The 27,047-nt window shown below is 41.2% G+C and overlaps 1 protein-coding gene across 2 annotated transcripts in view; it reads left to right on the top strand.

Annotated features, from left to right (window-relative positions):
- Positions 1-17,354, top strand: part of LOC118916294 (cytochrome P450 4X1-like) — a 46,092-nt gene extending 28,738 nt beyond the window's left edge. The window contains exons 7-12 of one of the 2 annotated variants that reach the window (XM_036893161.2): positions 9,004-9,113; positions 9,676-9,866; positions 12,856-12,989; positions 14,268-14,332; positions 15,729-15,811; positions 16,601-17,354. In XM_036893161.2, coding sequence (XP_036749056.2) covers positions 9,004-9,113; positions 9,676-9,866; positions 12,856-12,989; positions 14,268-14,332; positions 15,729-15,811; positions 16,601-16,769 — 752 coding nt within the window. In that variant the 3' untranslated portion in view covers positions 16,770-17,354. The remainder of the gene's footprint in view (positions 1-9,003; positions 9,114-9,675; positions 9,867-12,855; positions 12,990-14,267; positions 14,333-15,728; positions 15,812-16,600) is intronic. The other variant, XM_036893162.2, reaches the window with a different exon arrangement.
- The last annotated feature ends 9,693 nt before the right edge of the window (positions 17,355-27,047 follow it).

The following is a 27,047-nucleotide window of genomic DNA, read 5'->3' as shown; positions in this document are numbered from 1 at the left end:
CCACATTTCTCTCTTTATTATTATTATTTTTAATAAAATGCTGAAGTGGTAGGTAGATACAAGATAAAGGTAGAAAACATAGTTTAGTGTTGTAAGAGAGCACATGTAGATGATCAGGTGTGTGCCTGTAGACTATGTGTTAATCCAAGCTAGACAAGGGCAATAAAACATCCACGTATGCAGAAGATTTCTCTCAGAACGGGGGGGTGAGGTTCTAAGCCTCACCTCTGTTGATCCCCAATTTCTCACCTGATGGCCCCCCTGCGACTGTGTCTGTCTTAGGTTGTTCCTCCCTTGAGGAATCTTACCCGTCTCTGGCTAACCAGTCATCTTCCGGGGCCATACAGGGAAATGTGAAGTTGGTAAGTGAGAGAGAAGCCTTATTGTTTGAAAAAGTTAGCTTTTTACTTCTTTGCATATTTATGCCCTGTGGCTTCTATGCCCAGCATTTGTCTTGAGGTATCTTTACCACTTGGAAGAATTATGATACTCGGTAAATTTGATATGAGGCACGAATTCTATTTAAGGGTTGTAATTAGGAAGGAAGAAGAAAAGCTATAGAAGTAGCAGGCGGAAGAAAACATGGGAAGATTGATTATTTCTTTGATATATCTTCTTGTAGAGTAACTTCAGCATGTACAGGTTTTAAGCTACTACTTAAATTGCACACACACATTAACATAATAGGAGTATAGTTACATAACCAAAGCATATCTGTAATTACCAGCCATCTGCAGTGAAACCAAGAAAACCAGTTAGGCACCTTAGGCATTTGTGAAAACTTATCTATGATATGGTGGATATTGTCCAAATGAACTTGAACAGTCTGAGAGAAATCAGACAAATTAAAACAACCCATTCCTGGGGACTGTTCACATGCTATATGTTCTTTTAACAATAAATAGTTTGTAGTTGTAAGACTTTGGAGCGCTACAATTTGCACTTCTCCAAATTCTTGGTTGAGTTCCAACAGTATAGATCCAGTCCAATTTTGTTGTTTTACTGTATGCACAGGCCAGCTTAGATATCTCCTTCCTCATTCCCATGGCAGGTCCAGGAACTGGTGGGATGAGTGCATCTACAGCTGTAGCAGTGCGTGGATCTTTGTTGGGGTTTTTTGATGATCATCTTCTGGCATGAGTCTTCCAGAGGGTGCAGATGTTGGAAGTTCTTTTTCATATCGTATCTTAGTTCATTTTCGGGGTAGCCCAATTAGGCTTTGATCCTCTGTATAAACACAAACAGACCCTTTGCCTACACTTTTATATGCCCTTTATACCCTTGTGTAGAACTCGTTGGAGGTTACCACACAGGAACTGCCCTTTTTTTTTTTTTTTTTTTTTGCTATCACTAATCTACACTTACATGACGAATATTATGTTTACTAGGCTCTCCCCTATACCAGGTCTCCCCTATAAACCCCTTTACAGTCACTGTCCATCAGCATAGCAAAATGTTGTAGAATCACTACTTGCCTTCTCTGTGTTGTACAGCCCTCCCTTTTCTCCTACCCCCCATGCATGTTAATCTTAATACCCCCCTACTTCTCCCCCCCTTATCCCTCCCTACCCACCCATCCTCCCCAGTCCCTTTCCCTTTGGTACCTGTTAGTCCATTCTTGAGTTCTGTGATTCTGCTGCTGTTTTGTTCCTTCAGTTTTTCCTTTGTTCTTATATTCCACAGATAAGTGAAATCATTTGGTATTTCTCTTTCTCCGCTTGGCTTGTTTCACTGAGCATAATACCCTCCAGCTCCATCCATGTTGCTGCAAATGATTGGATTTGCCCTTTTCTTATAGCTGAGTAGTATTCCATTGTGTATATGTACCACATCTTCTTTATCCATTCATCTATTGATGGACATTTAGGTTGCTTCCAATTCTTGGCTATTGTAAATAGTGCTGCAATAAACATAGGGGTGCATCTGTCTTTCTCAAACTTGATTGCTGCATTCTTAGGGTAAATTCCTAGGAGTGGAATTCCTGGGTCAAATGGTAAGTCTGTTTTGAGCATTTTGATGTACCTCCATACTGCTTTCCACAATGGTTGAACTAACTTACATTCCCACCAGCAGTGTAGGAGGGTTCCCCTTTCTCCACAGCCTCGCCAACATTTGTTGTTGTTTGTCTTTTGGATGGCAGCCATCCTTACTGGTGTGAGGTGATACCTCATTGTAGTTTTAATTTGCATTTCTCTGATAATTAGCGATGTGGAGCATCTTTTCATGTGTCTGTTGGCCATCTGTATTTCTTTTTTGGAGAACTGTCTGTTCAGTTCCTCTGCCCATTTTTTAATTGGGTTATTTGTTTTTTGTTTGTTGAGGCGTGAGAGCTCCTTATATATTCTGGACGTCAAGCCTTTATCGGATGTGTCATTTTCAAATATATTCTCCCATACTGTAGGGATCCTTCTTGTTCTATTGATGGTGTCTTTTGCTGTACAGAAGCTTTTCAGCTTAATATAGTCCCACTTACTCATTTTTGCTGTTGTTTTCCTTGCCCGGGGAGATATGTTCAAGAAGAGGTCACTCATGTTTATGTCCAAGAGGTTTTCGCCTATGTTTTCTTCCAGGAGTTTAATGGTTTCATGGCTTACATTCAGGTCTTTGATCCATTTTGAGTTTACTTTTGTATATGGGGTTAGACAATGGTCCAGTTTCATTCTCCTACATGTAGCTGTCCAGTTTTGCCAGCACCACCTGTTGAAGAGACTGTCATTTCGCCATTGTATGTCCATGGCTCCTTTATCAAATATTAATTGACCATATATGTCTGGGTTAATGTCTGGATTCTCTAGTCTGTTCCATTGGTCTGTGGCTCTGTTCTTGTGCCAGTACCAAATTGTCTTGATTACTATGGCTTTATAGTAGAGCTTGAAGTTGGGGAGTGAGATCCCCCCTACTTTATTCTTCTTTCTCAGGATTGCTTTGGCTATTCGGGGTCTTTGGTGTTTCCATATGAATTTTTGAATTATTTGTTCCAGTTCATTGAAGAATGTTGCTGGTAGTTTCATAGGGATTGCATCAAATCTGTATATTGCTTTGGGCAGGATGGCCATTTTGACGATATTAATTCTTCCTAGCCACGAGCATGGGATGAGTTTCCATCTGTTAGTGTCCCCTTTAATTTCTCTTAAGAGTGACTTGTAGTTTTCAGAGTATAAGTCTTTCACTTCTTTGGTTAGGTTTATTCCTAGGTATTTTATTTTTTTGGATGCAATTGTGAATGGAGTTGTTTTCCTGATTTCTCTCTCTGTTGGTTCATTGTTAGTATATAGGAAAGCCACAGATTTCTGTGTGTTGATTTTGTATCCTGCAACTTTGCTGTATTCCGATATCAGTTCTAGTAGTTTTGGGGTGGAGTCTTTAGGGTTTTTTATGTACAGTATCATGTCATCTGCAAATAGTGACAGTTTAACTTCTTCTTTACCAATCTGGATTCCTTGTATTTCTTTATTTTGTCTGATTGCCGTGGCTAGGACCTCCAGTACTATGTTAAATAACAGTGGAGAGAGTGGGCATCCCTGTCTAGTTCCCGATCTCAGAGGAAATGCTTTCAGCTTCTCGCTGTTCAATATAATGTTGGCTGTGGGTTTATCATAGATGGCCTTTATTATGTTGAGGTACTTGCCCTCTATTCCCATTTTGCTGAGAGTTTTTAACATGAATGGATGTTGAACTTTGTCAAATGCTTTTTCAGCATCTATGGAGATGATCATGTGGTTTTTGTCTTTCTTTTTGTTGATGTGGTGGATGATGTTGATGGACTTTCGAATGTTGTACCATCCTTGCATCCCTGGAATGAATCCCACTTGGTCATGGTATATGATCCTTTTGATGTATTTTTGAATTCGGTTTGCTAATATTTTGTTGAGTATTTTTGCATCTACGTTCATCAGGGATATTGGTCTGTAGTTTTCTTTTTTGGTGGGGTCTTTGCCTGGTTTTGGTATTAGGGTGATGTTAGCTTCATAGAATGAGTTTGGGAGTATCCCCTCCTCCTCTATTTTTTGGAAGACTTTAAGGAGAATGGGTATTATGTCTTCCCTGTATGTCTGATAAAATTCCGAGGTAAATCCATCTGGCCCGGGGGTTTTGTTCTTTGGTAGTTTTTTGATTACCTCTTCAATTTCGTTGCTGGTAATTGGTCTGTTTAGATTTTCTGTTTCTTCCTGGGTCAATCTTGGAAGGTTATATTTTTCTAGGAAGTTGTCCATTTCTCCTAGGTTTCCCAGCTTGTTAGCATATAGGTTTTCATAGTATTCTCCAATAATTCTTTGCATTTCCGTGGGGTCCGTCGTGATTTTTCCTTTCTCGTTTCTGATACTGTTGATTTGTGTTGACTCTCTTTTCTTCTTAATAAGTCTGGCTAGAGGCTTATCTATTTTGTTTATTTTCTCGAAGAACCAGCTCTTGGTTTCATTGATTTTTGCTATTGTTTTATTCTTCTCAATTTTATTCATTTCTTCTCTGATCTTTATTATGTCCCTCCTTCTGCTGACCTTAGGCCTCATCTGTTCTTCTTTTTCCAATTTCGATAATTGTGACATTAGACCATTTATTTGGGATTGCTCTTCCTTTTTTAAATATGCTTGGATTGCTATATACTTTCCTCTTAAGACTGCTTTTGCTGTGTCCCACAGAAGTTGGGGCTTAGTGTTGTTGTTGTCATTTGTTTCCATATATTGCTGGATCTCCATTTTGATTTGGTCATTGATCCATTGATTATTTAGGAGCGTGTTGTTAAGCCTCCATGTGTTCATGAGCCTCTTTGCTTTCTTTGTACAGTTTATTTCTAGTTTTATGCCTTTGTGGTCTGAAAAGTTGGTTGGTAGGATTTCAATCTTTTGGAATTTTCTGAGGCTCTTTTTGTGGCCTAGTATGTGGTCTATTCTGGAGAATGTTCCATGTGCACTTGAGAAGAATGTATATCCCGCTGCTTTTGGATGTAGAGTTCTATAGATGTCTATTAGGTCCATCTGCTCTACTGTGTTGTTCAGTGCTTCCGTGTCCTTACTTATTTTCTGCCCAGTGGATCTATCCTTTGGGGTGAGTGGTGTGTTGAAGTCTCCTAGAATGAATGCATTGCAGTCTATATCCCCCTTTAGTTCTGTTAGTATTTGTTTCACATATGCTGGTGCTCCTGTGTTGGGTGCATATATATTTAGAATGGTTATATCCTCTTGTTTGACTGAGCCCTTTATCATTATGTAGTGTCCTTCTTTATCTCTTGTTACTTTCTTTGTTTTGAAGTCTATTTTGTCTGATATTAGTACTGCAACCCCTGCTTTCTTCTCACTGTTGTTTGCTTGAAATATGTTTTTCCATCCCTTGACTTTTAGTCTGTACATGTCTTTGGGTTTGAGGTGAGTTTCTTGTAAGCAGCATATAGATGGGTCTTGCTTTTTTATCCATTCTGTTACTCTGTGTCTTTTGATTGGTGCATTCAACCCATTAACATTTAGGGTGACTATTGAAAGATATGTACTTATTGCCATTGCAGGCTTTAAATTCGTGGTTACCAAAGGTTCAAGGTTAGCCTCTTTAGTATCTTACTGCCTAACTTAGCTCGCTTATTGAGCTGTTATATACACTGTCTGGAGATTCTTTTCTTCTCTCCCTTCTTGTTCCTCCTCCTCGATTCTTCATATGTTGGGTGTTTTGTGCTGTGCTCTTTCTAGGAGTGCTCCCATCTAGAGCAGTCCCTGTAAGATGTTCTGTAGAGGTGGTTTGTGGAAAGCAAATTCCCTCAGCTTTTGTTTGTCTGGGAATTGTTTAATCCCACCGTCATATTTGAATGATAGTCGTGCTGGATACAGTATCCTTGGTTCAAGGCCCTTCTGTTTCATTGTATTAAATATATCATGCCATTCTCTTCTGGCCTGTAGGGTTTCTGTTGAGAAATCTGACGTTAGCCTGATGGGTTTCCCTTTATAGGTGACCTTTTTCTCTCTAGCTGCCTTTAACACTCTTTCCTTGTCCTTGATCTTTGCCATTTTAATTATTATGTGTCTTGGTGTTGCCCTTCTTGGATCCTTTCTGTTGGGGGTTCTGTGTATTTCCGTGGTCTGTTTGATTACTTCCTCCCCCAGTGTGGGGAAGTTTTCAGCAATTATTTCTTCTAAGATACTTTCCATCTCTTTGCCTCTCTCTTCTTCTTCTGGGACCCCTATAATACGGATATTGCTCCTTTTAGATTGGTCACACAGTTCTCTTAATATTGTTTCATTCCTGGAGATCCTTTTGTCTCTCTCTATGTCAGCTTCCATGCGTTCCTGTTCTCTGATTTCAATTCCATCAATGGCCTCTTGCATTCTATCCATTCTGGTTATAAACCCTTCCAGAGTTTGTTTCATTTCTGCGATCTCCTTTCTGGCATCTGTGATCTCTTTCCGGACTTCATCCCATTTTTCTTGCGTATTTCTCTGCATCTCTGTCAGCATGTTTATGATTCTTATTTTGAATTCTTTGTCAGGAAGACTGGTTAGGTCTGTCTCCTTCTCTGGTGTTGTCTCTGTGATCTTTGTCGGCCTGTAGCTTTGCCTTTTCATGGTGATAGGAATAGTCTGCAGAACTGGGACGAGTGACGGCTGGAAGGACTTCCTTTCTTGTTGGTTTGTGGCCCTCCTCTCCTGGGAGAACAGCGGCCTCTAGTGGCTTGTGCTGCGCAGCTGCGCGCAGACAGGGTTTCTGCTTCCTGCCCGGCTGCTGTGGAGTTAATCTCCGCTGTTGCTGTGGGCGTGGCCTGGCTCGGGCAGCTACTCCAAAATGGTGGAGTCGCGTTGGAGCAGGAGCTGCTGGGAGGCTATTTATCTCCGTAAGGGCCTCCCTGCTCCCTGCAGCCCAGTGGTTAGGGTGCCCAGAGGTCCCGGATTCCCTACCTCTGGATTAAGTGGCCCGCCCTGCCCCTTTAAGACTTCCAAAAAGCACCCGCCAAAACAAAACAACGACCACAAAAAAAAAACAAGAAAAAAAATTTTTTTAATTAAAAAAAAAAAAATTTTTAATTAAAAAAAAAAAGGTGGTCGTTCGTTTTTCTTTATTCTCCGGTGCCAGCCTCAGGCCTCTGCTCACCGGTCTTTCTGCCCTGTTTCCCTAATATTGGGGTCCCTGTCCCTTTAAGACTTCCAAACAGCGCTCGCCAAAACAAAGCAGCAAAAAAGCAAAAAAAAAAAAATGGTCGCGCGCTTTTCTTATGTCCTCTGTCGCCCAGCCTCCAGTGCCTGCTCACTGTTCTTGCTGCCCTGTTTTCCCAGTATCGAGGGCCCTGCACTCTGGCCCGGATGGCTGGGGCTGGGTGTTCGGCAGCCCTGGGCTCCGTCTCCCTCCCGCTCTGCCTGCTCTTCTCCCGCCGGGAGCTGGGGGGAGGGGCGCTCGGCTCCCGCGGGGCCGGGGCTTGTATCTTACCCCCTTCGCGAGGCGCTGGGTTCTCTCAGGTGTGGATGTGGTCTGGATATTGTCCTGTGTCCTCTGGTCTTTATTCTAGGAAGGGTTGTCTTTGTTATATTTTCATAGATATATGTTGTTTTGGGAGGAGATTTCCACTGCTCTACTCACGCCGCCATCTTCCGCCCCCTCCTAACTTTATTTTAAACTGAGATATCAATTAAATCTGTGAAATGCCCACCTCAGCTCCTACTATCGATTCCTCAGGATGGGCTCATGAGCACCGTATTTTCTGAATTCATGCAAATTTACAACTGCTGTTGGTAGACTTGATACTTGAAAGACAATTTTGCTAAATATAAACTACTTTTCTCACACTTTGTTTACTTGAGTTTCTTAAAAATGCTCTAACCTTGACTTGATTTCTTTACTGTTCTTGAGAAGTATGATGCTAGTCTAGTTTTCTTACCCTTTAAAGTCATTTGCTCTTTCTGTCTAGCATCTCAAGGATTTTTTGTGTCTTTAATGTCAAACACTCTTACTAGGATATATATTGGGATTGGTTATTCTATTCCAGTTTTTTCCAGGCATAGGGTAGTGTGAAATAAATGGAAGTTTTCAACTGGCCTTGATAGTTATATGCATATAAGGGCCTGTTTGCACATATAACACAACAGTGTGATGTTTACCATGGCAGAGCCACAATCTGTTGTGGGATTGCTGGTCTGGGGTAAAGGGTGGAGAATAGGAGCCATTCTCTCCTCCCCTCCATTCCTGGTACATAACTGATCAGGTGCCCACCAGTCACAAGGGACCCGCCCACAGAGTTCCTCCTGGAAGAGGCGGAAGGAAGTGGAGCCTGCTCCATGGCCAGAGAGAGAGAGCCTGGAAGTGGAGCCCAGCAAGAGGGTACAGAGCATGCAGAGAGAGAGAGAGCCCAACAGCTGGGGTTGCGAGCAGAGAACTGCTGGGGCGGAGAAAGACTGAGCCATGAGAATAAAAAATATCTTTAATCCCCAACCTACCCTTGGCCTTGTCTTCCTTTGGTCTTATCAAATTCATAAGGAACTTGCCCCAACTGGGGAACCCCCTTCCTCCCAGAGCCACAGTCGGGCTATTTAACATGCACATTTTAATTTTCTCTTATTTCCAGGGATTTTTCCTGGAGTATGGTTTTAAATATTCTGTTCCTATTTTTGTTTATTCTTGTAGCCCCTTAAGGTACACATATGCTGGCATTTCTTTGCCAGTCTTCCATTTCACTCCATTTCATTTGATAACGTTTCCATGAAAATGAGATATTTGACTAAGGAAAAAGAAAATGATTGTTCACTTGCACCTAAATTGGAAATCATCTTAATTATATTACCTGCCTAGTTATAGAAGTTATATTTTTCGTCTGTTGAGTTTGTCTTTGGAGCTGTGATCAAAGGTTGTCATTTGATGAGAAAATAAATGTCTGCAAAATTTAAATCTATTTCAATATAATATATCCACTGTCACCTCAAGAAATTAGGCAAGATTTGAAGCTGTTGTGGGCCGTGACTTGCTCTGTCATTCATTTTACTGTGATTGACTTAACTGTCACTTTAATAATGGGAAATTATTTTCCTACTCCAGAAAAGGTAATCCAGGACAGAAGGGAATCCCTCAAGGATAAGAAGAAGCAGCAGGATAACACTCAGAAGAGGAAGTACCAGGATTTCCTGGATATTGTCCTTTCTGTCCAGGTAAATATTTCAAATTTCTGAGCCTTTGCATGTATCTAGTGAATTGTGTGGGTAGGTGGATAAGTTGGGAGGCAGGGAGACAAAACAAAATCGATGGATGAATTTTAACAGTACTTTTGAATTGATATGTTGGTTCCATACAGTTTGAGGTAGAGAGAATTCCACAACTCTGTCACTAGAATAGTCAGATGAGACTACAGTTTTTACTTATTTGACAGTATTTGGTGATTTTCTTAAAGGCACACGGTAGTTCAGGAAAATATAGGTAAATGGATCACAAAATAAGTGAGCAAAGTGATGATCAGGAGATGCTGGGAAAGTCAAATAAATCTGGCAGGATGATTGGAGGAACCCTTTGCAAGGCCTGTTTACCTCACATAACTTTGGTTCTCCTTTATGCTCTTGGCAAATTGTGGGCTCATAGTATATACTTGTTGAACTGAATTAAAATTGAAATTCTCATTTGAAATTCTAATTTTTTCCCTAAAACCATTATTTTGATTGGGGCTCCAAACAGCTACAAACTGACATCACATATAAATATCTCTACTGTACTTTCTAGGCTGAAAATTCTAACAGCTTCTCCAATACTGACCTACAGTCCGAGGTGAACACGTTCGTGTTGTCAGGGCATGACACCATGGCAGGGGGCATTTCCTGGCTCCTCTACCACCTGGCTTTGCACCCTGAGCATCAGGAGAGATGCCGGGAGGAGATCAGGGGCATCCTAGGGGACACGTCTTCCATCACCTGGTGAGATCTGCATCTGTAAACATTTCATCCTGTTCTCCTGGGGTTTTGTTTTATCTTTTCCTCTGGTACCTTGGTGACCACAGTTCAAGATATATGTATGTGGAAGCAAAAGAGGCAGGCTACTGTTCTGCTCTTTTTCTAGAGGGCCCCAAATGGTCCCTTTGTCTTTTGCAGGACATGCATAAGTTACCTATTTCATTGTTTTTCTAATGAGTGGTGTGTGATATGTCTTATTTCTTTCTTTCACTCAGGCTCTGGTGCACTGGGAATAGGACCTGGTCCCTAGACTTGCATTTAGAGCTTGAATGGGCTCAAGTAGTGCTCCTGTCCTGAGATCCCCGAGTGAGCATCTGAACCATTTAAGCCTCATTGCAAACATTCTCTCCCGCCCTTTGTCTGCACCTCAGGATTGGCTCTGAACTCTGAACATAGCACTAAATGATACACACTGTAGTTGAGTTTAGCAAACATGGACTGAGGCCATTATAAGTACTGAGGCATTTAAAACACATGCTAGATTTGGTATGGGTCCTGCCCTCAACAAGCTCACACTTCACTGTAAGGGACAGGCAATACAGATATTTGCAGTATAGCATGGTTAAGGGGGCAAGAGAGGTAAGTGCTGGTTGCCACTGGGACTAGAAGACAGGCACTCGAACTGGCATGAGGAGATCAAGGAGACTTCCTGGGAGATCTGACCCTTAGGCTGCTTATTATAGGAGGGTAAGAGTTAGCCAGGTGGGAAACCTCAACTCCATTTTGCTAGATTTTGAGCATATTTGCTGTTAATGAGGCCCAGGTTATGGATTTGTCCCTCCAACATGTTGTTGGCAAAGAGAACACATGTCCTTGATATAAACCATACTCTACTTGCTATCTAGATATTTCACATACGTGTTTTGCTGGTCAAAGGGGCAATAGGAATGCTAAGAGCAACCCAGCCCATGACTAGGAGGAAAATGTGTATTTCAAATGTGGAGATCAGCTCAATTAGAACATTTGTAAAGGAAAATTTGAATTTATATAAGTATAGTAGAGGCCTCACTTTTTATAAGGAAATAATAGTCATTTCCTACCATAAATTAAATGTCTAATCTGTATAGCACAAAATGCAGTGTCGATTGGTCATTTTTTATTCACTCATTGAATTTGGAAATACTGTATACCACCTTCCAACATTAATTAGATATTTTAACCTTGATTAGGGTAGATATAAATACAACTCAAATATTGGCCTTTCTCATTCTTGTTTGGCTTACGTGAAATGTGAAAAAAATAAAGAAATCTTTGCCAGATGAGAAACAAAATCCAGTGGACCTGTTAACTACCATTTATCTTAATGAGAGAAATGGTAATAATATCATATAAATGAAATATGTTTTTATTCTACAATTTGGCCTTATAGTTACAGTTGATGAAATTTGTACATAACATTCTGAGAGTTTATAATTCTTTCAAAAAGATAATAAAACAACACTGCAAAGAGCAGTTTATGGAAAAGCTGGGAAGTTGTTCAGCATCTCCATTTGACTCCTTGTCAGCCTTTTTCTACATTGGGTTCAAATTACTCTCTTATTTTTGCACCAGGACTGAGGTGGACAGCATGTTTTTCTTTAATATGCAAAGTGCCAGGCAAAGCAGAATCACTCTTGTTATTCGGGGCTCAAGGAAGAAAGAGTTCAAAATTAAAATTTCACATTACCAAATGGCCAAAGCCTGTATTCAAAATTAGTAATCAGGAAAGCAAACAAATACAGTAAGGCAAGAGACTGAGTAAATGCAGTCATTTTGTTGAACCAGTCTGACTAGCTAGGATGCAAATAAAAAACTTTATTTTGCTCACACCGACACTTCACACTTGCTGTGTGGAGCAAGGTATTGTCATCTCCAGGGAAAAATCTTGAGTGAATCTCAGAGTTCCATCCATTTAAATCACAAGAGCAGTCTCATTTCGGTAGCCGTCTGGCCCAGTGTAATAATAAAAACTTCAGGTTCTCGTCCACGTTAGCATCTCTGTCCATCCCAGCCCAGTACTCTGGGTCTGGAGCTAGTGGTGGGCGAAGGGCTGGCTGGCTGCTTCTTACTGACCAGCTCCTCTCCCATGAGTAGCTGTTGTTTCTGACCCTCCCAGAAATGGTCCCAGGAGGGAGAGAAGAATAGGAGAAAGGGGCTGGTGCTGTGATTTTGTCCTCTGAGCTTGAAGGATATTCATGACTTCCTTTTACTCTCAGTGGGTGCATCTATGGCTTTCTTGGAGATTCCCTCACTGGAGCTTTGCAGTGGTGATTGATGGGGTAGGGAGTTCTTGTCCTTAACTTGAGCTCCTTTCAAGCTGGTTCCAAGCCCCCCTCTTGCTGGTTCCCTGGCCCATGGGATACCCTGGAGCCTTCTTGCCTCGTCCCTGTTGCTCTCCCCTGCTTCTCTGCCTGTTCTGAGTCACAGCCTTTCCTGTGAGTCCTGTGCTTCCCAAACTCCAGGGAGCACATGTCAGATCATGCAAGCTATGCTGTTGAAGCCCTGCTATGTGTAACCTGGCGGGGGAAGCATCCTCATCTCTTCTCCACGGCACTCCTACATTCTGACAATTCTCTTTAAAGGACTTTTTTTCCTCTCAAAACTCTTAAGCTTCCTCTCTGCAGTCCTTAGCCATTCCTTATACATTCTAGTACATTGTTTATGTGATGAGCTAAGGGTTACAAAACTGGTTTTCAGAAATCTCCTTAGCAAATCCTTTACCAGTACTTTAGCACCTCACTTCATAATGAGGATATGCAGCACCTGTTTGATTTCTCTCCCTCTGGGACCACAGCTGATCCTGAGGTGGAGAGAGTCCCACTATCAACATTGTGTTGCATAGACCATTTGGCAAAATAGCTTTAACCTGAAGATGATATTTACCAGGAACAAATATCATATAGGAAAAAACATCAATATTTACAAACTGGATATGTTATCTGAGTTCCCTTCCCTCCCTCCCTTGCACTCACAGGGACCAGCTGGGCGAGATGGCATACACCACAATGTGCATCAAGGAGTCGCTCCGATTGGCCCCTCCAATCCCATCCATTTCCAGAGAACTCAGCAAGCCCATTACCTTCCCAGATGGACGATCTTTGCCTGCAGGTCTTTGCATTCTTTTCCTACGCAGTTCCTAGAGACCATGGGATCCTGGGGACACAGTGAAAAGACCAGAGGGTTTCTCAACTCTTGGAGGACTCAAAAGACAATCTGAAGGACAATTAGCTTCAGGCTGGGGACCTATTAAGAGCTCAGTGGGTAAAGTTTTGATCAGATGTGGGGTTTTTCCCAAGGGCATGTAGCCATTTGCAGTGAAGCTCACAACCTATGCCACCAGAATCCCAACCCAGGGTTTCTTCCATCACAGGACAGTGTTTCTAAGACAGGTTTGGCTGAGTTTGAGATCCAGGTGAGACTTGATGGGGAAGACCCGAAGGGCATCTTCGGCTTCCTCATCATGATACTATCACTCTTGTAAGTGTGCAGCACTTACTAGTTTACATAGAGTCTTCAAACAAATTACTCATTGTTTTCCCTTGGAAAATGATCTTAGCAGACACTTAACACTGTGCTTTGCAGTTTATGAAGCACTTTCAAATAAAACTTTTGGTGTAGCCAAAAACCCAGTGGGGGTCCCCAGTGTGCAAGTGAACAGAGCTAGAACTCACATGAAGGTCCCACACCCAGAGCTCAGTACTACTCAGGACAACTGGGTTTCTGAGCAGGTCGGGTGGGAAGCCAAGGGGTCGTGTGAGAAGTCTTTCATTTGTCTGCTTCAGTGTCCTGTTAATTTTTGCCTTTGGAAACAAGCCGACAGGATTGCTTGGAGCAAACACCAACAGTTGTCACTTACTGTGACTGTACTGACACATCCAGAATTGATTTACCAGAATTATTCCTGGTAATCATTTAATTCTCAAATTCTCACTTCTGTGTCTTTTTTTAAAATCCTCAAAACACATGGATATTAGCCAAAATTCCCACACCTTCTGCATATGAGCCACACCAACACAAACTTGTTATTGGATCTGCATGGTGGACTTCTTATGCACCCAGACTATCTCCAGTGGGTGCTTTGTAGTCCACTAACAGATAGAGAAGTTACTTCCAGAGGGAGCAGAAAACATGAACACGGGTTATCATTTTGACATGATACTAGTAAGTCCTTAAGACAGAATCATGCATTAAATAAGTCTTTCCTTTGAAGACTAAGGTGCTTCAGCTTCCCGTGGGTCCTTCACTGCTGGTATCACCTACAGCACCTGGACCTCTGCCAGGAGGTAGCTCTTTCCATTCAAGAAAAGTCTGACTGAGAAGCAGTATAACAGTAGCCCACTACTAGCTCTTCCTCCTGCAATCTCTTTTATTTCCTTCCTTTCTCAGGAATAACCGTAGTTCTCAGTATTTGGGGTCTTCACCACAGCCCTGCCATCTGGGAAAACCCAAAGGTATGACTGTCTTACGGTAAATACTTGAAAGAACTCACATTGTTCAGTTCACTTTTTGTTAGTTATGCATGAAACTGGCAAATGACACAATGCAAACAAAAAAGAAGCATAAAAACCAAAAACGTAAAACTTTTCCCTACAGGAAAACTGTCCTCTACCCCTATTTCTACTTTATTTTTCCTGAGTAATGCCACACAATCTGCTGTAAATTGCCACGTCTGTACTTCATCATTTACTTAACGAGCTATACCAAGCTTTTACTTAGATATTGACAAGGGTGTAGACTGTCAATGTAGTCTGCAACTCCAACTCTCTTTTGCTGGGTGTAACTATTAGGATTCTGGCAGGAAATCAGTGACACACTCAGGTTGGACAATTTGAGGAGTGTTTCATAAGGAACTATTCACAAAGATATGGAAAGGGTTTAGGAAAAGTCAAATGGACCAAATAACTGCTGAAGTGCTTACCACTTCCAGGCGTGATGGGAGACGGAGAGAGGGCTGCAAACCTAGAGAGAGATGGCTTCTGAGAAAGGCCTTGAGACGGTTGTAGACCACACAGCCAACCGGAGGCGGCCTGGTGGGGTGGGTCTCAGGGAATAAGTAGCCTGAAAGCGTTCTCTTCCCACCCTCCAGATCACCTATCAATGTCTTTTACTGACCAAACTCAATAGGAAACCATGTGGGTCAGCTTCTTGAAGCTCAGGGCAGGGTGGGAAAGGAAGGAGAGAGGAACTGGAGAGGCAAAAAGAAGATGTATGGCTGCCCCGAGTTCCTTGATTCGATGTTCTTGAAACTCGAAACACTCACAACATGTACAGACACTTCCTTTAACAAAACTCCTAGGATTTAAGATCCGTTGTGTATGATGGAAGTTGGACTACACGTCTCAGAAACAAGTGATCATAATCATTTTGGCTTGGCTTCTAAGAGGGTGCATTCTTACCTCCAAAGGGAAAATAATACCACTGGCTCTAGTATTTCTGCTTTCATCCTACTTAGTCTGGGTAGCATGCTGGTCAACTGGGAGGCTAGACAAGGTCTGCAGGTCTGGAGTGTGGTAGCCATTAGCCACATGTGTGGATATTAAACACTGGAAATGTGGCTGGTTGGAAATGAGATATACTGGAAATGTAAAATATACACTTGATTTTGAAGACTAGTACAAAAACTGTGAAAAACTTCCTTAATAATTATTTATATTGAGTATGTTGGAATGATAATATTTTTAATTCTATCATTAAAATCAATTGCAACTTTAAAAAAATGTGGCTACCAGAATGTTTGAAATTATATATGTGGCTCACAGTATCTTTCTGTTAAACAGTGCTAAGGAGTGGCTAAGAAATGTGTTAATTATGTGTTGGGGATGGTGGTGGGTTGCCCTGTTGTTTCAGGTCTTTGACCCCCTGAGATTCTCTCAGGAGAATTCTGATCAGAGACACCCCCACTCCTTCTTACCATTTTCAGCTGGACCAAGGTGAGGACAATTTGAAGATGTTGAAAATACACAAAAAAATGTTTCCTTAGGAATGACTTTCTCTCTTTAGCCCCTCAGTCTTATAAATTACTCCGTGGAACCCCATCATCTCACCAGACTGCAAGGTAGATTTTGGTGCCTATTTGAGCTCCTGAAAGGGTCCGTTAGTTTGACAAAGGACAGGGTCCTTCTCTGTCCCATTCTGTACAGCCGTGCCTCAGGAGGCTATCCCATGAGGCAAGCTGTTGCTCATACACTTAATGTAGCCCGCCCTCAATGCAGGAGAAATGTTCTTTTTTTAAATTTTGGATTTATTGAAGTTGACATATGAAATCATAAGATCTTGAAGCTGTGCATCATGATGATTTGATATAACTTATTCATTGTGAAAGGATTCCTCCCCATCTAGTTAATTAACACATTCTTCACCTATTTATTTGCGTATGTGTGTGAAAACATTTAAGTTCTACTCTCCTAGCAAATTTCAATTGTGCAATACAGTGTTATCAACTCTAGTCACCATGTTTTACATTAGATCCTCACAGGAGAAATAATTCTATGAGCAAGTCCAAGTGCACCTTGTTTAGGGAGGGCATCATGTCGCAGCCTCCCAGTTCACATTCTTACAGGCGACAATGTAAGTCTGCAGTCCAAAAGTTCCTATGGCATTTGGTGTGAAAATGTTGCTTTATTGTGAACATCAGACTTGTTATGCTACTATCTTATTTAAAGAGTCAGAAACAACTGCCATTTCTTCAAGTGTCTCTTTTCGTCCCCTGGTGTCTGCAGGAACTGCATCGGGCAGCATTTCGCCATGGCTGAGTTAAAGGTGGCCATTGCCTTGATTCTGCTCCACTTCAAGGTGACTCCAGACCCCACCAGACCTCTTGTCTTCTTGCCCCAGATTGTCCTCAAACCCAAGAATGGGGTCCACTTGCACCTGAAGAAACTACCCTAATGTTAGAGCCTAGGGTACAGTGCTTATATGTATTTTGTTTTAAAGTTAAATTACAGTTAATCATCCAAGAAAATGGGAAGAAATTCAAAGTATGGTGGGAGGGTCAGAGATAGGTGGGGTAGAGGGTCTCTATGGAACTGCACATTATCCAAAATCCTTTTCTGTTTAACTTGGGAGGTTTTCAGATCTTTCCTGTTTGATTCTGCCTACTATTAATGCTATATACCAAGAATTTTTGCTAGGCAGCTTCCATATATTTTCTGTTGTTTTTAAAAATAATTTTCAGGAGTAGTAAGTGAATGTATTCAAGATATTACTGCTCCCAGTAAAAGATTTCCAACATTAGAAAAGCATCTAGAGTAAAAATTAAAAATTCCATTTCACATACCCTACACCTCCCTTCCCTGATGAATATTACTGCTTTTCCTAAAAACAGAATAGTTTGGTGTGCATTCTCTCAGACTTTTTCCTGTACATTTTATATGTACTGTATTTCACATGCAGCTGTATGTATATGTTACTATACATGGGATCATGTCCATACATATGTTTTTTTCACTTAATAAAAATATATCTTATTCTTAATCATGGCTTCTTGATATTCTACAGTATAGATATACTGCAATTTATTTAACTGTTTTTCTATTATTGGATATTTAAGCTATTTTTAGTTTTAAAACATGCTTATTGGCCATTTGTGTTTACCTTTATTTTGTTCTCTGTGATTTGTATATCATCTACTTTTATTTTCCTATGGAATTGTCTGTATTTTTCTTATTGATTCATATGAGTTCTTTACATATTGTGGGTAATAATCCTTAATGTTAACTTTTTTGTAGTTTTTCCCACCCTTTTACTTTTTAAAAACTGTATTTATAGTGTCTGTTACCATATGCAACTTCTAGATTTTCATGAAGATATGTATACTTTTTTTTTAGGTTCTGGGTTTTGACTCATGGATAAGAAAGCTTTCATTTGAAATATTATCAAGATATTCTATATATTTTCCTGGTGCTAACAACTCTCATGAAGCCTGAACAGGAATTTCTTAATTTTTTGCACATTTCACTTATTTGATGTTTAAGTGCCTACTGTATGTCAGATATTGTGATAAGCATTAGGACTCTAGTGAATTAATAACGTGGTCCCTGCCCTCATGGAGCTTATATTCTAAGATGAAAAATGGAAAACAAACAGATAATTACAAATTATACTAAGTGCCATGCAGGAAATGAGTGGGATGAACTAGACAGTAAGCAAGAGGAATTAGATTGGGTTGTCTAGAAATCTCTTTAAGAAGGTGACATATAAGTTGAGGCCTGAAAAATGGTAATGGAAGCCACCCCTACTTTTTCTAATGTGCCTCCTAGCAGGAAAATTATGGCAAATAGCTGGACAACTTAAATTGCCCTGAAACAGACAGTAGGAGTTTTGTCCCTGCCAAGTAAAAGTAAACTGGTCTTGACTACCTGGTTGGATAGGAAATGGAAAAGAAAGCACTGGCCCATCCATAGCAGCTTACTATAACAAACAGATGCCCAAACAGAGGAGATGAAAAAGATAAAATTTTCTTTCCCTCTCACATTAAAATCTTGAGGAAGTAAGTGGTCCACAGCTGGGAGGGTAGTTTGCTCTACAAGGTTATCTGGCATCCAGTCTCCTTCTATCTTGTTCTCCATCTTCAACACATGGCTTTCAATTAATGATCTAAGATAGCTGCTAGCTCCTGCCACCACATCTCCCTTCAAGCAAGTGAGAGGAGATAAAAGGGAATAGGAAGGCATGCACCTTTCCTTTAGAAGGTATTATCTGGCAGTTGTACACATCATTTCTGCTCACAGCTCCACCCAGAACCTAGTCACAAAAACCTAATCCCTCCTTCAGCTGAGACAGAAACTGGAAATGTGGTCTTTCACTAGCAATCATGTGCTCAGCTAAAGTTTCTGTTTCTATAGGAGTGGAGAATGGTTGCTGAAGAGTGAGTCTCTCTGCCACCAACAAGGTTATCATTCAGAATTGTAGGAGAGATAAAGAGCTTCACAGATAAACATAAGTTAAAAGAGTTCACCACTACTAAACCAACCTTAAAAGAAACATTAAAGGGACTTCTTTAAGAGGAAAATAAAAGGAATAATTTAATAAAAAGGTGTAAAAGAAGGTATTATACACATAAACATGGAGGAAGGGGAGTGAGAGATATAGTTCTGTTAGAGTGTGTTTGAACTTAAGTATCAGTGTATTATAGTGTTGTGTTCATAGGATGTCCTATAAGAACCCCCTGGTAACCACAAACCAAAAACTTCTAGTAGATACACAACTGAAGAAGACACAAATAAATGGAAATCTATCCCATGCTCATTGATAGGAATAATTAATATTGTCAAGATGGCCATCCTCCCCAAAGCAATTTACACATTCAATGCAATCCCTATCAATATGCCAATTGCCTTTTTCAATGAAGTAGAGCAAATAATCCTACAGTTCACATGGAACCACAAAAGACCCCAAATATCCAAAGCAATTTTAAGAAGAGCAAAGCTGGGGGTATCATGCTCCCTGATTTCAGGCTCTACTACAAAGCTACAGTGATTAAAACAGTATGGCACTGGCATAAGAACAGACCCATAGATCAACAGGAACAGAATAGAGAGCCCAGAAATAAACCCACACATGTATGGTAGGTTTATGGGTTTATCAGGGAAATGCAAATCAAAATCACAATGATTGGTGATACCACTTTACTCCAGTCAGAATGGCTACTATCCAAAAGACAAGAAATAACAAATGTTGGCAAAGATGTGAAGAAAAGGGAATCCTCCCACACTATTGGTGGGAATGTAAATTGGTCCAGCCACTGTGGAAAATAATGTGAAGGTTCCTCAAAAAATTAAAAATAGAACTACCATACAACCCAGCCATTCCACTTCTGGGAATTTACCCAAAGAAAACAAAACCACTAATTCAAAAACATATGCACACCTATGTTCATTACAGCTTTATTTACAACAGCCAAGATATGGAAGCAACCCAAATGCCCACTTTAAATGAATGGATAAAGATGTGGTATGTATACACAATGGAATATTACTCAGCCATAAAAAAGAAGGACCTCTTGCCATCTGCAATAACATGGATGGACCTAGAGGGTATCATGCTAAGTGAAATAAGCCAGGTGGAGAAAGACAAATACCATATGATTTTACTTATGTGAAGAATCCAAAAAGCAAAACAAGCAGAAAAGAAATAGAGCCATAAATATTGGCAACAGACTGTTGGTTATCATAGGGAGGGGGATAAGGGGAGTGAAACAGGTGAAGGTGAAACTGGAAATTGTAGAATAAGCTAGGCATAGGAATGGAAGTACAATATAGAGAATATAACCAACAGTATCATAATGTCTTGGTATGGTAACGGGGAACTACACTTACTAATGGCAAGCATCTAATAATGTACATGATTATTGAGTCACTATGTTGTACATCTGAAACCAATACAATATTATTTATAAACTTTCTTCCAATAAAAAATATAAAAACTAAACAAATAAAATTGGACATTTTAAGTTTTACATGAGAAAATGAAGAAGAGAAAGTAAAAGAAAAAAAGGGAAAATACTCTCCAAGTCTTTGCAGGTTAGCTTTGTATTAAGCACACCTTTAGTGTTAGGCCATTTACAACCTTGCATTTGGCATAAGGACTAGTCAAAGTTGAATGCTTATGGTCTTTCTCAGGTCTCCCAGGTCCTCTCTGTCAGGCATCCTGCCCTGGGCATTGTAGGTTCCCTATTATACATGAGACCTTTTCAAAGCCGCAATTTCCCCCAAAATTGTCAACCCAAGATTTTGTGATGTCTACTCCTGTCTCAAATGTTCTTTTCTGCCCCAGGAAGCAGTGCTAGTTCTTTTGTCTACCCATGTTTTCTGCCCTGAGAGAGTTCCAGGTTAAGCAAAACATAGGCAGGCCCCAGTCCTTCAGAGCACCCACGTAGAGGTCAAAGCAGACAAACTTAAGTCCTTGAGAACAAGGCCCACTCTGTTTTTTCCAGGACCTAGTACCCACCGAAAATGCCAGCTACTATATTCCAGATTGCCATAGCACCGGAAAAGAGTGTGGAGCAAGGCTAAGTTAAAATGCCTCAAAGTCTTCTTAGCCTGTTTCAGTGGCCATTCTCGTTTTGTGCTCTAAACAATTGCCTATCTTCCAGAGTTCTGACAAAATGTATTATGACCATTTTTGCCGAAATTTTTGTTGCTTTGGTGTGGGATAGCCCTGGATAGTTCCTACTCCATCATTTTCATCGACATCACTTCTAGACATTATCCTCCTACAATGTCTCTAAGAAGAAGAGGAAGATTCTTGCTTTTTTAGCCTAGAATATAAGCGTCTATGCTCTCTGTCAATGCAGTTTTGCAAACATCCTTGAATAAAGCTGTCAACCCCCTTTATTTAGAAGATGTGCAGAAGTGCCAGAACTAGCTCTCAACAAGTGCATATTAGAGACGAGGGAGAAGTAAAGAAGAGGCCCAAATTTTTGGTAGGAAAAGTAGAGAATATAGTTATGCTTTTAAGTGAAAGGGGGGCTATCTGATAGGGAGGGGATAGATTCGGTTTGGATATGCTGAGGTTGAAGTGCCTGTGAGATCAACAAAGGGAGCTGTCCAGAGGCAGTGGATTTGTATTGCTGTATATGTATTTATATGCACACACACACACACAAAGGGAGGGAGACAGAGAGTTCACAGGAGAATGGAAGAATGAATGCCCTTAAGATCTCTTCTTACTCTCCAACTGTATGATCCTGAACCCCAGGGTATTACAAATTCATTTCCCCTGGGCTTTTGTAGGAAGTGTATCTTATGCCAATAGCCCTCCTTTCCTAGATACTCATGTTTCCTCCCGAGTTTTCACTATTCTATATTTATCCTACATAAAGACTTTGATGGAATGAATGAGGGACACTGGTTCTTGTTTTCCCAGATCTACAAAACCAAGGGCACATCTCTTAACCTTTCCTTCTGATTCATTTCGCTCCATCTTTCTCAAACTCAACAAAGGTAAAAATCTACAGAACATCGAAAAGCTTGTTTCCTGATCTAGTTTTACATACTTATTGAAAAAGGAACTGGAGCCTAAAAATGTCACTACAGAGCCCCACCACACACACACACACACACACACACACACACACACACACACACACACACACACATCCCAAATTTTGTTCTTTCAACTTTTATTTTCTGGGATCACTTCAGATTTCCACAAAGGGAATCATACTCTGTTTCCTACTGTTATTCCCAGTAATCTTGTAGCTCCAAGTACTGTGGTTAAACAAAGGGTAAGTGAGTTCCCTCATTCTAAAGTTGTGGCTTCCATGGATTTCCCTGGGACTCCAGGCACAGAGGACTAATCTCCAACCTCCTTGCCCTCTGCCTGTTGTCTTGTCTCTGAGGCACAGAAAGACATACAGAAGTTCTCTCTCATTTTATCTGGTGACTTTTACTTAATGCTGTATTGTTGTCTCCTTTGTTCTGCTTTACAGATCCCCAAACCACTTTTGGCCACACAAGCTCATTGAATCCTTCGTTGGTATGTGAATCTTCTGATCCATTCCCATCTTAAGCCAAGGAGAGGAGACCTCCCTGCTACTTGCTTCAGAAGCCCAAGCTGAATTTTGCATTGTCCTGCATGGCTTCTCCTCTTATTCAGTTTATTTGGGAATGGCTCTTTATTGTTAGGGCAACTAGGAGTAGATGTGGAAATACAGGAGGTGGCTGGGGGTGTATTCTCTGTCAATTTCCTCCCTCCTCATACTAACTGATGTTGCTACCCCCATGCAGTCCTCACTTGAAGATCCTGGAAAAAGAAGGAGGCTCCCTCAGCCTGTTGACATGGACCTCATGGGGAATGGTGCCCTGGAAGAGGCTGCCCTTGTGACAGTTGCTTAAGTTTTCTCTGTCCACTTTCCCCACCCTGCCTCTTCTCCCTTTCTTGGACTGCATGCCTTTGCAACTGAGTCAGCTCACACCACAGGCTCCAGAACCTAGGTACCACCCCAGATCCCTGGATCAGATGTGCACTGGCACCTACTCTCCCCCTCCCTCTCTCTGGATTTTCAAAAAGCACCCACCACAAATTTCACTTTCAGTTTTCCACAACCCCACTTTCCTTGGAAGATCCTGCTTGTGAGTATCCATTTGAAAGAACCCAATCTCTCCTAAACTAAGCTCTTTTAGTTCAGTTGAGATCTTGGACCCACTTGTCCAGCAGGGATGAGAAAGAAAAGCCCCCTTAGCCCTTTACCATTGATCCCCAGCCTGAAGAGAACCCTGAAGGCAGTGGAAAGAGAGCAGCGCCTCTGCTTCAGTCTAGGACTTTCTGTCAATCTCAGGCAGTATTTCTAAAGGTGTGGACCACAACTAGCCAGGATCCTTGTTAAAACTTGATTCTTTGCTTCTACCCCCAATCCTAGGAATTAGTGATTCTGAGGGGTTGGGAACAGGAATCTGCCTTTAGTAAGTACCTCGGGTAATTCTTATTCACCCTAAATTTGAATTCTACTCATCTAGAGGGTGATAAATCTGATCACCAGACAAGATGGGATGGAATTTCTTTTCAAATTCCATTGTACAAACTAATTTTCTGGTTTGGCCTTAATTCCCAAAGTATTAGGTCTACACATGCTTATTTGCTCTTTCAGAGCTCTGTCCACTCTGACTTGTGTCCAGTAGCAGAGAAAGAGGATTGCTGCCTGCTCTCCCAGTATGTCCTTATTTCCCCAGCCTGCAATATGAATATTCACTCTTATTTCATAAGGTCAAGGGCTGGTGACCCTGAATGGTTCTGAGTGGCTCCAGCACTGCCAGGTTGTGAAACCTTGCTTCACAAACATTTTCATCATCATGACGTCTGAGGATGTACAGGTGTTGCTGGTAAGAGAAGGGGAGAGCATTCCTACCAGGCCTACAAAGCAATATGGTGCAGGAGACTCTGAAGTCCCTGGGAACTATGTTCAGAGCCATTTGCATGGGATTATGTAACTTTGGGCCACAAGCACCATGAAGGCAGGGGCCCTGTCTTAGCTATGTTTAGATACCCAGCTTCTATCACAGAGGTGGACTCAGGGTAGGTGCTCAGTGAGTGACTTGAATGAATGAGTTACTGAAACCAGTATATTCACCACATTTGTAGAAAACAAGGCAGAAAAGCAAAGCATGATGTCCTGTGGCTCAGGCAACAGGAGCAGGAATGCCAATATGAGGAGAGTCCCAAGCCAGGAGCAATCAGAAGGACTTCCTAAGGAAAGTGACTGGAACTAGGGCTTGGAGAATGGGCAGGATTTATAGATATGGGGGGTCAGAAGACAGCCCTGTGATCAGGATGGAATGGGAGCTTTAGCTTCAGCTGAGGCAGAGGAACAGTTCAGTGGCTTTCACAAGACCACGTATTTCAACTTCCAAACCTTTCCTGTTTCAGAGGTTCTCAACAAGGGGCCTGTGAGAACTTAAAACCTAGGTGCATTTACAAACTATAAGTGTCTCAGGTGGCCCAGAGAAGCAACCAAAACTCCTTCACTCCCAGGGAAGGAAAGATCTTGTGATTTCAGAAGACTGACCTCTGTGACCTGTACACAGGGTCCAGTGAATCCCTGATGGAGAGAGCTTTCATGTGATTTGGCACAACTTACAGGGTGCAAACACTGAGAAAACAACTATAGTGATCTCTATTGGTCACCCATGGGATGCCAGGCACCAGGTGACCCAAGCCCATCTATAGGATCTCAGCTCTTACCACAAAGACTTATGAAACAGGCGCTCAGAGACATGAGGTCTCCCAAATAAGTCACCTTTCATTACATGACAAAACTTAAATTAAGCCAGTTTCGACTGGCCCCATACTTTCCAGTGGATCATACTGCTATCATTCCTTATACTTGTCACCATGGCCACCTCCTATTCTAGTTTAAAATTTTAAATCAGAGCAGTATATGCAGTTACAGTGCTAGCAAATACCTTATTAAGCATTTACAAGTGTCAAGTTTATGTTATCCTGTCATACTACTACAGTCTTACAACTTTGGTATTATTATCCCATTTTACTGGCAAGGACACTGGGATTTAAAGATTAAGCTGTTTGTTTAAGGTCACAAAGAAGATTAAAGGCAGAGCTGGGTTCAAACTCAAATCTGCATGACTTGAAAGAGCATATCCTGAACCAAAAGACAACAAAAAACTTAGAAATTAGGAATAGATGGATATATGCATAATTATGATCTTTATCTCCCACTCCAGGACAAATGGGAGGAACTCATCACCCAGGACCCACATCTGGAGATCTTTGAACACATCTCCTTGATGGTCCTGGACAGCATCATGAAGTGCACCTTCAGCCACCTGGGCACTGTCCAGACAGACAAGTCAATGACCAAAGGAAAATGCGTGCTCACCAATAACCATGAAATCCACTGACATGCTGTCCTAAGTCTCCTCTTCTAGGACTTTCAACTTTTACTAGGAAGCAGTGTCCGACCTTAGCAAACTCACCTAACACAAAAATTTTCTGCTTCACAATGACCTGGCTTTCAAGTTCAGATCTTAAAGCCAATTTTTAAAAAAATCTAACCAAGTGGTCCACTGTACACAAGTTAGTCCAGGGCTTTGCACTGCCTGAGTCCTGTGGGAGACATTCCATTGTCTGAGACACAGACCCAGGTTATGGCTGCTTCTGCCATGGACATATGGATGGCCATCATTCAAAATTATTTGCAACATTTGAATAAACGTGCTACATAAATTGTAGGTAGCAAGGATTGTGTTATTGAGTATGTATCTGCATGATAATGTGTAGAGTTGGAACTAATACAAAAGCAAACATATTTTGCTCCATTTGTTATGCAGTAGCTTCACCTTTGAATAAAAGCAAAAGTGAAAGGGAACCAATTTCTGAAAGACAAAGCAGGACATCTGAACAAATCTGGAGCATGCCTGCATGGTGCATACCAGGCAGAGTTTACCAAAGAACAGCACACCACTATGTATTCCTTGTGCATAGGATTTGGTACTTAGGACATAGATAACTGGGGGGGGATCATAAATCTGCCTACTGCAAAACCCATTTTGAATTGTTATAGATTCCTGATATACCATGTTATCATGGTGAACTTGGCTCTTCTCTAATAATACTTCTAGTCTTAAAACTTATTTTATCTCATACTAATATAATAAGCCCTGCTTTCTTTTGCTTAGTATTTTTAATAGGATGTCTTTATATCCTATTATGTTACTTTTTATGCCCTTGTGTTTATATGCAGCATCTATTAAGGTTTTGTTTTCAATCCACTCTGAAAGTCTTGTGTATTATTTGGTATACATAAATATGATGTGTATAACGGAGTGCCTCCTCCTCTACTCACCAGCCATAAATGTGTCCTAGTTGCTCAAAAAACCATTACCTTTCCAGATGGATGCTACTTACCTGCAGGTCTTGAAACTTCACAACACACTCATATGTCCAACTGATATTTGTTCTTAGAATCTGCAGTGCTTAGGACCATCTGAGTTCTTACTTCTCAGAGAGAAAGAGGAGAGAGATCCTGGGATGGCCCCAGACAGTTAGAGGATTGTCAAGGTGTAAAGGTGCAGAATCCTTATTCATGGAGATCTCCGCTATCATCTAATATGGATCACATGGCCTGAGGTTTGGGCCAAGAGTCTTAATGAAGCATGGCTTTAGAGCTAGACCTTGAAAGACTAGATTTATATCAACAAAGATGAGAAAGGAGGCATTGCAGGCAGATGGAAGAATGGCTACAAAGCAGCAGGCAGCCTGCCTTCTCCCCTCCCTTACATGTACCAACAAGGCTTGCCACTGGAGTATTTCCTGCAGTCCACAAGGTTCTAGGATTCCCAGAGGGGAGCTGAGAGATTACACCTGGAGCCATGGTGCAGACAGACTGTAGAGCTCTCTGAAAGTCAAATGCAAGTATTCAGCCTTTCTTGATCAAGCAGGAAACTGATCTTTAAAATGTCTGGGTTGGTTGAGGAAACTGAACACTGAATGGTGAAGAGATATGAAATAGCATGTCATTGTATAGTATTTCCTCTGCACAATCAGGGCCCAGTACATAATTTGTGGATCCCAGTGCAAGATGAAAATGTTGGGGGCCCCTTGTTAAAAATATATTAACAATTTCAGCAATGTTAACAATTTCAGTAATGTTAACAATATTAACAATGACAGCAGAGCATTAAACCAAGCACACACCCTTCTGAATGCAGG

Source organism: Manis pentadactyla, chromosome 4 (assembly GCF_030020395.1).
Source record: "Manis pentadactyla isolate mManPen7 chromosome 4, mManPen7.hap1, whole genome shotgun sequence".
Taxonomy (NCBI): Eukaryota; Metazoa; Chordata; class Mammalia; order Pholidota; family Manidae; genus Manis; species Manis pentadactyla.
The sequence above is the reverse complement of the archived record's forward strand: the minus strand, read 5'-3'. Positions and strand labels throughout refer to the sequence as shown.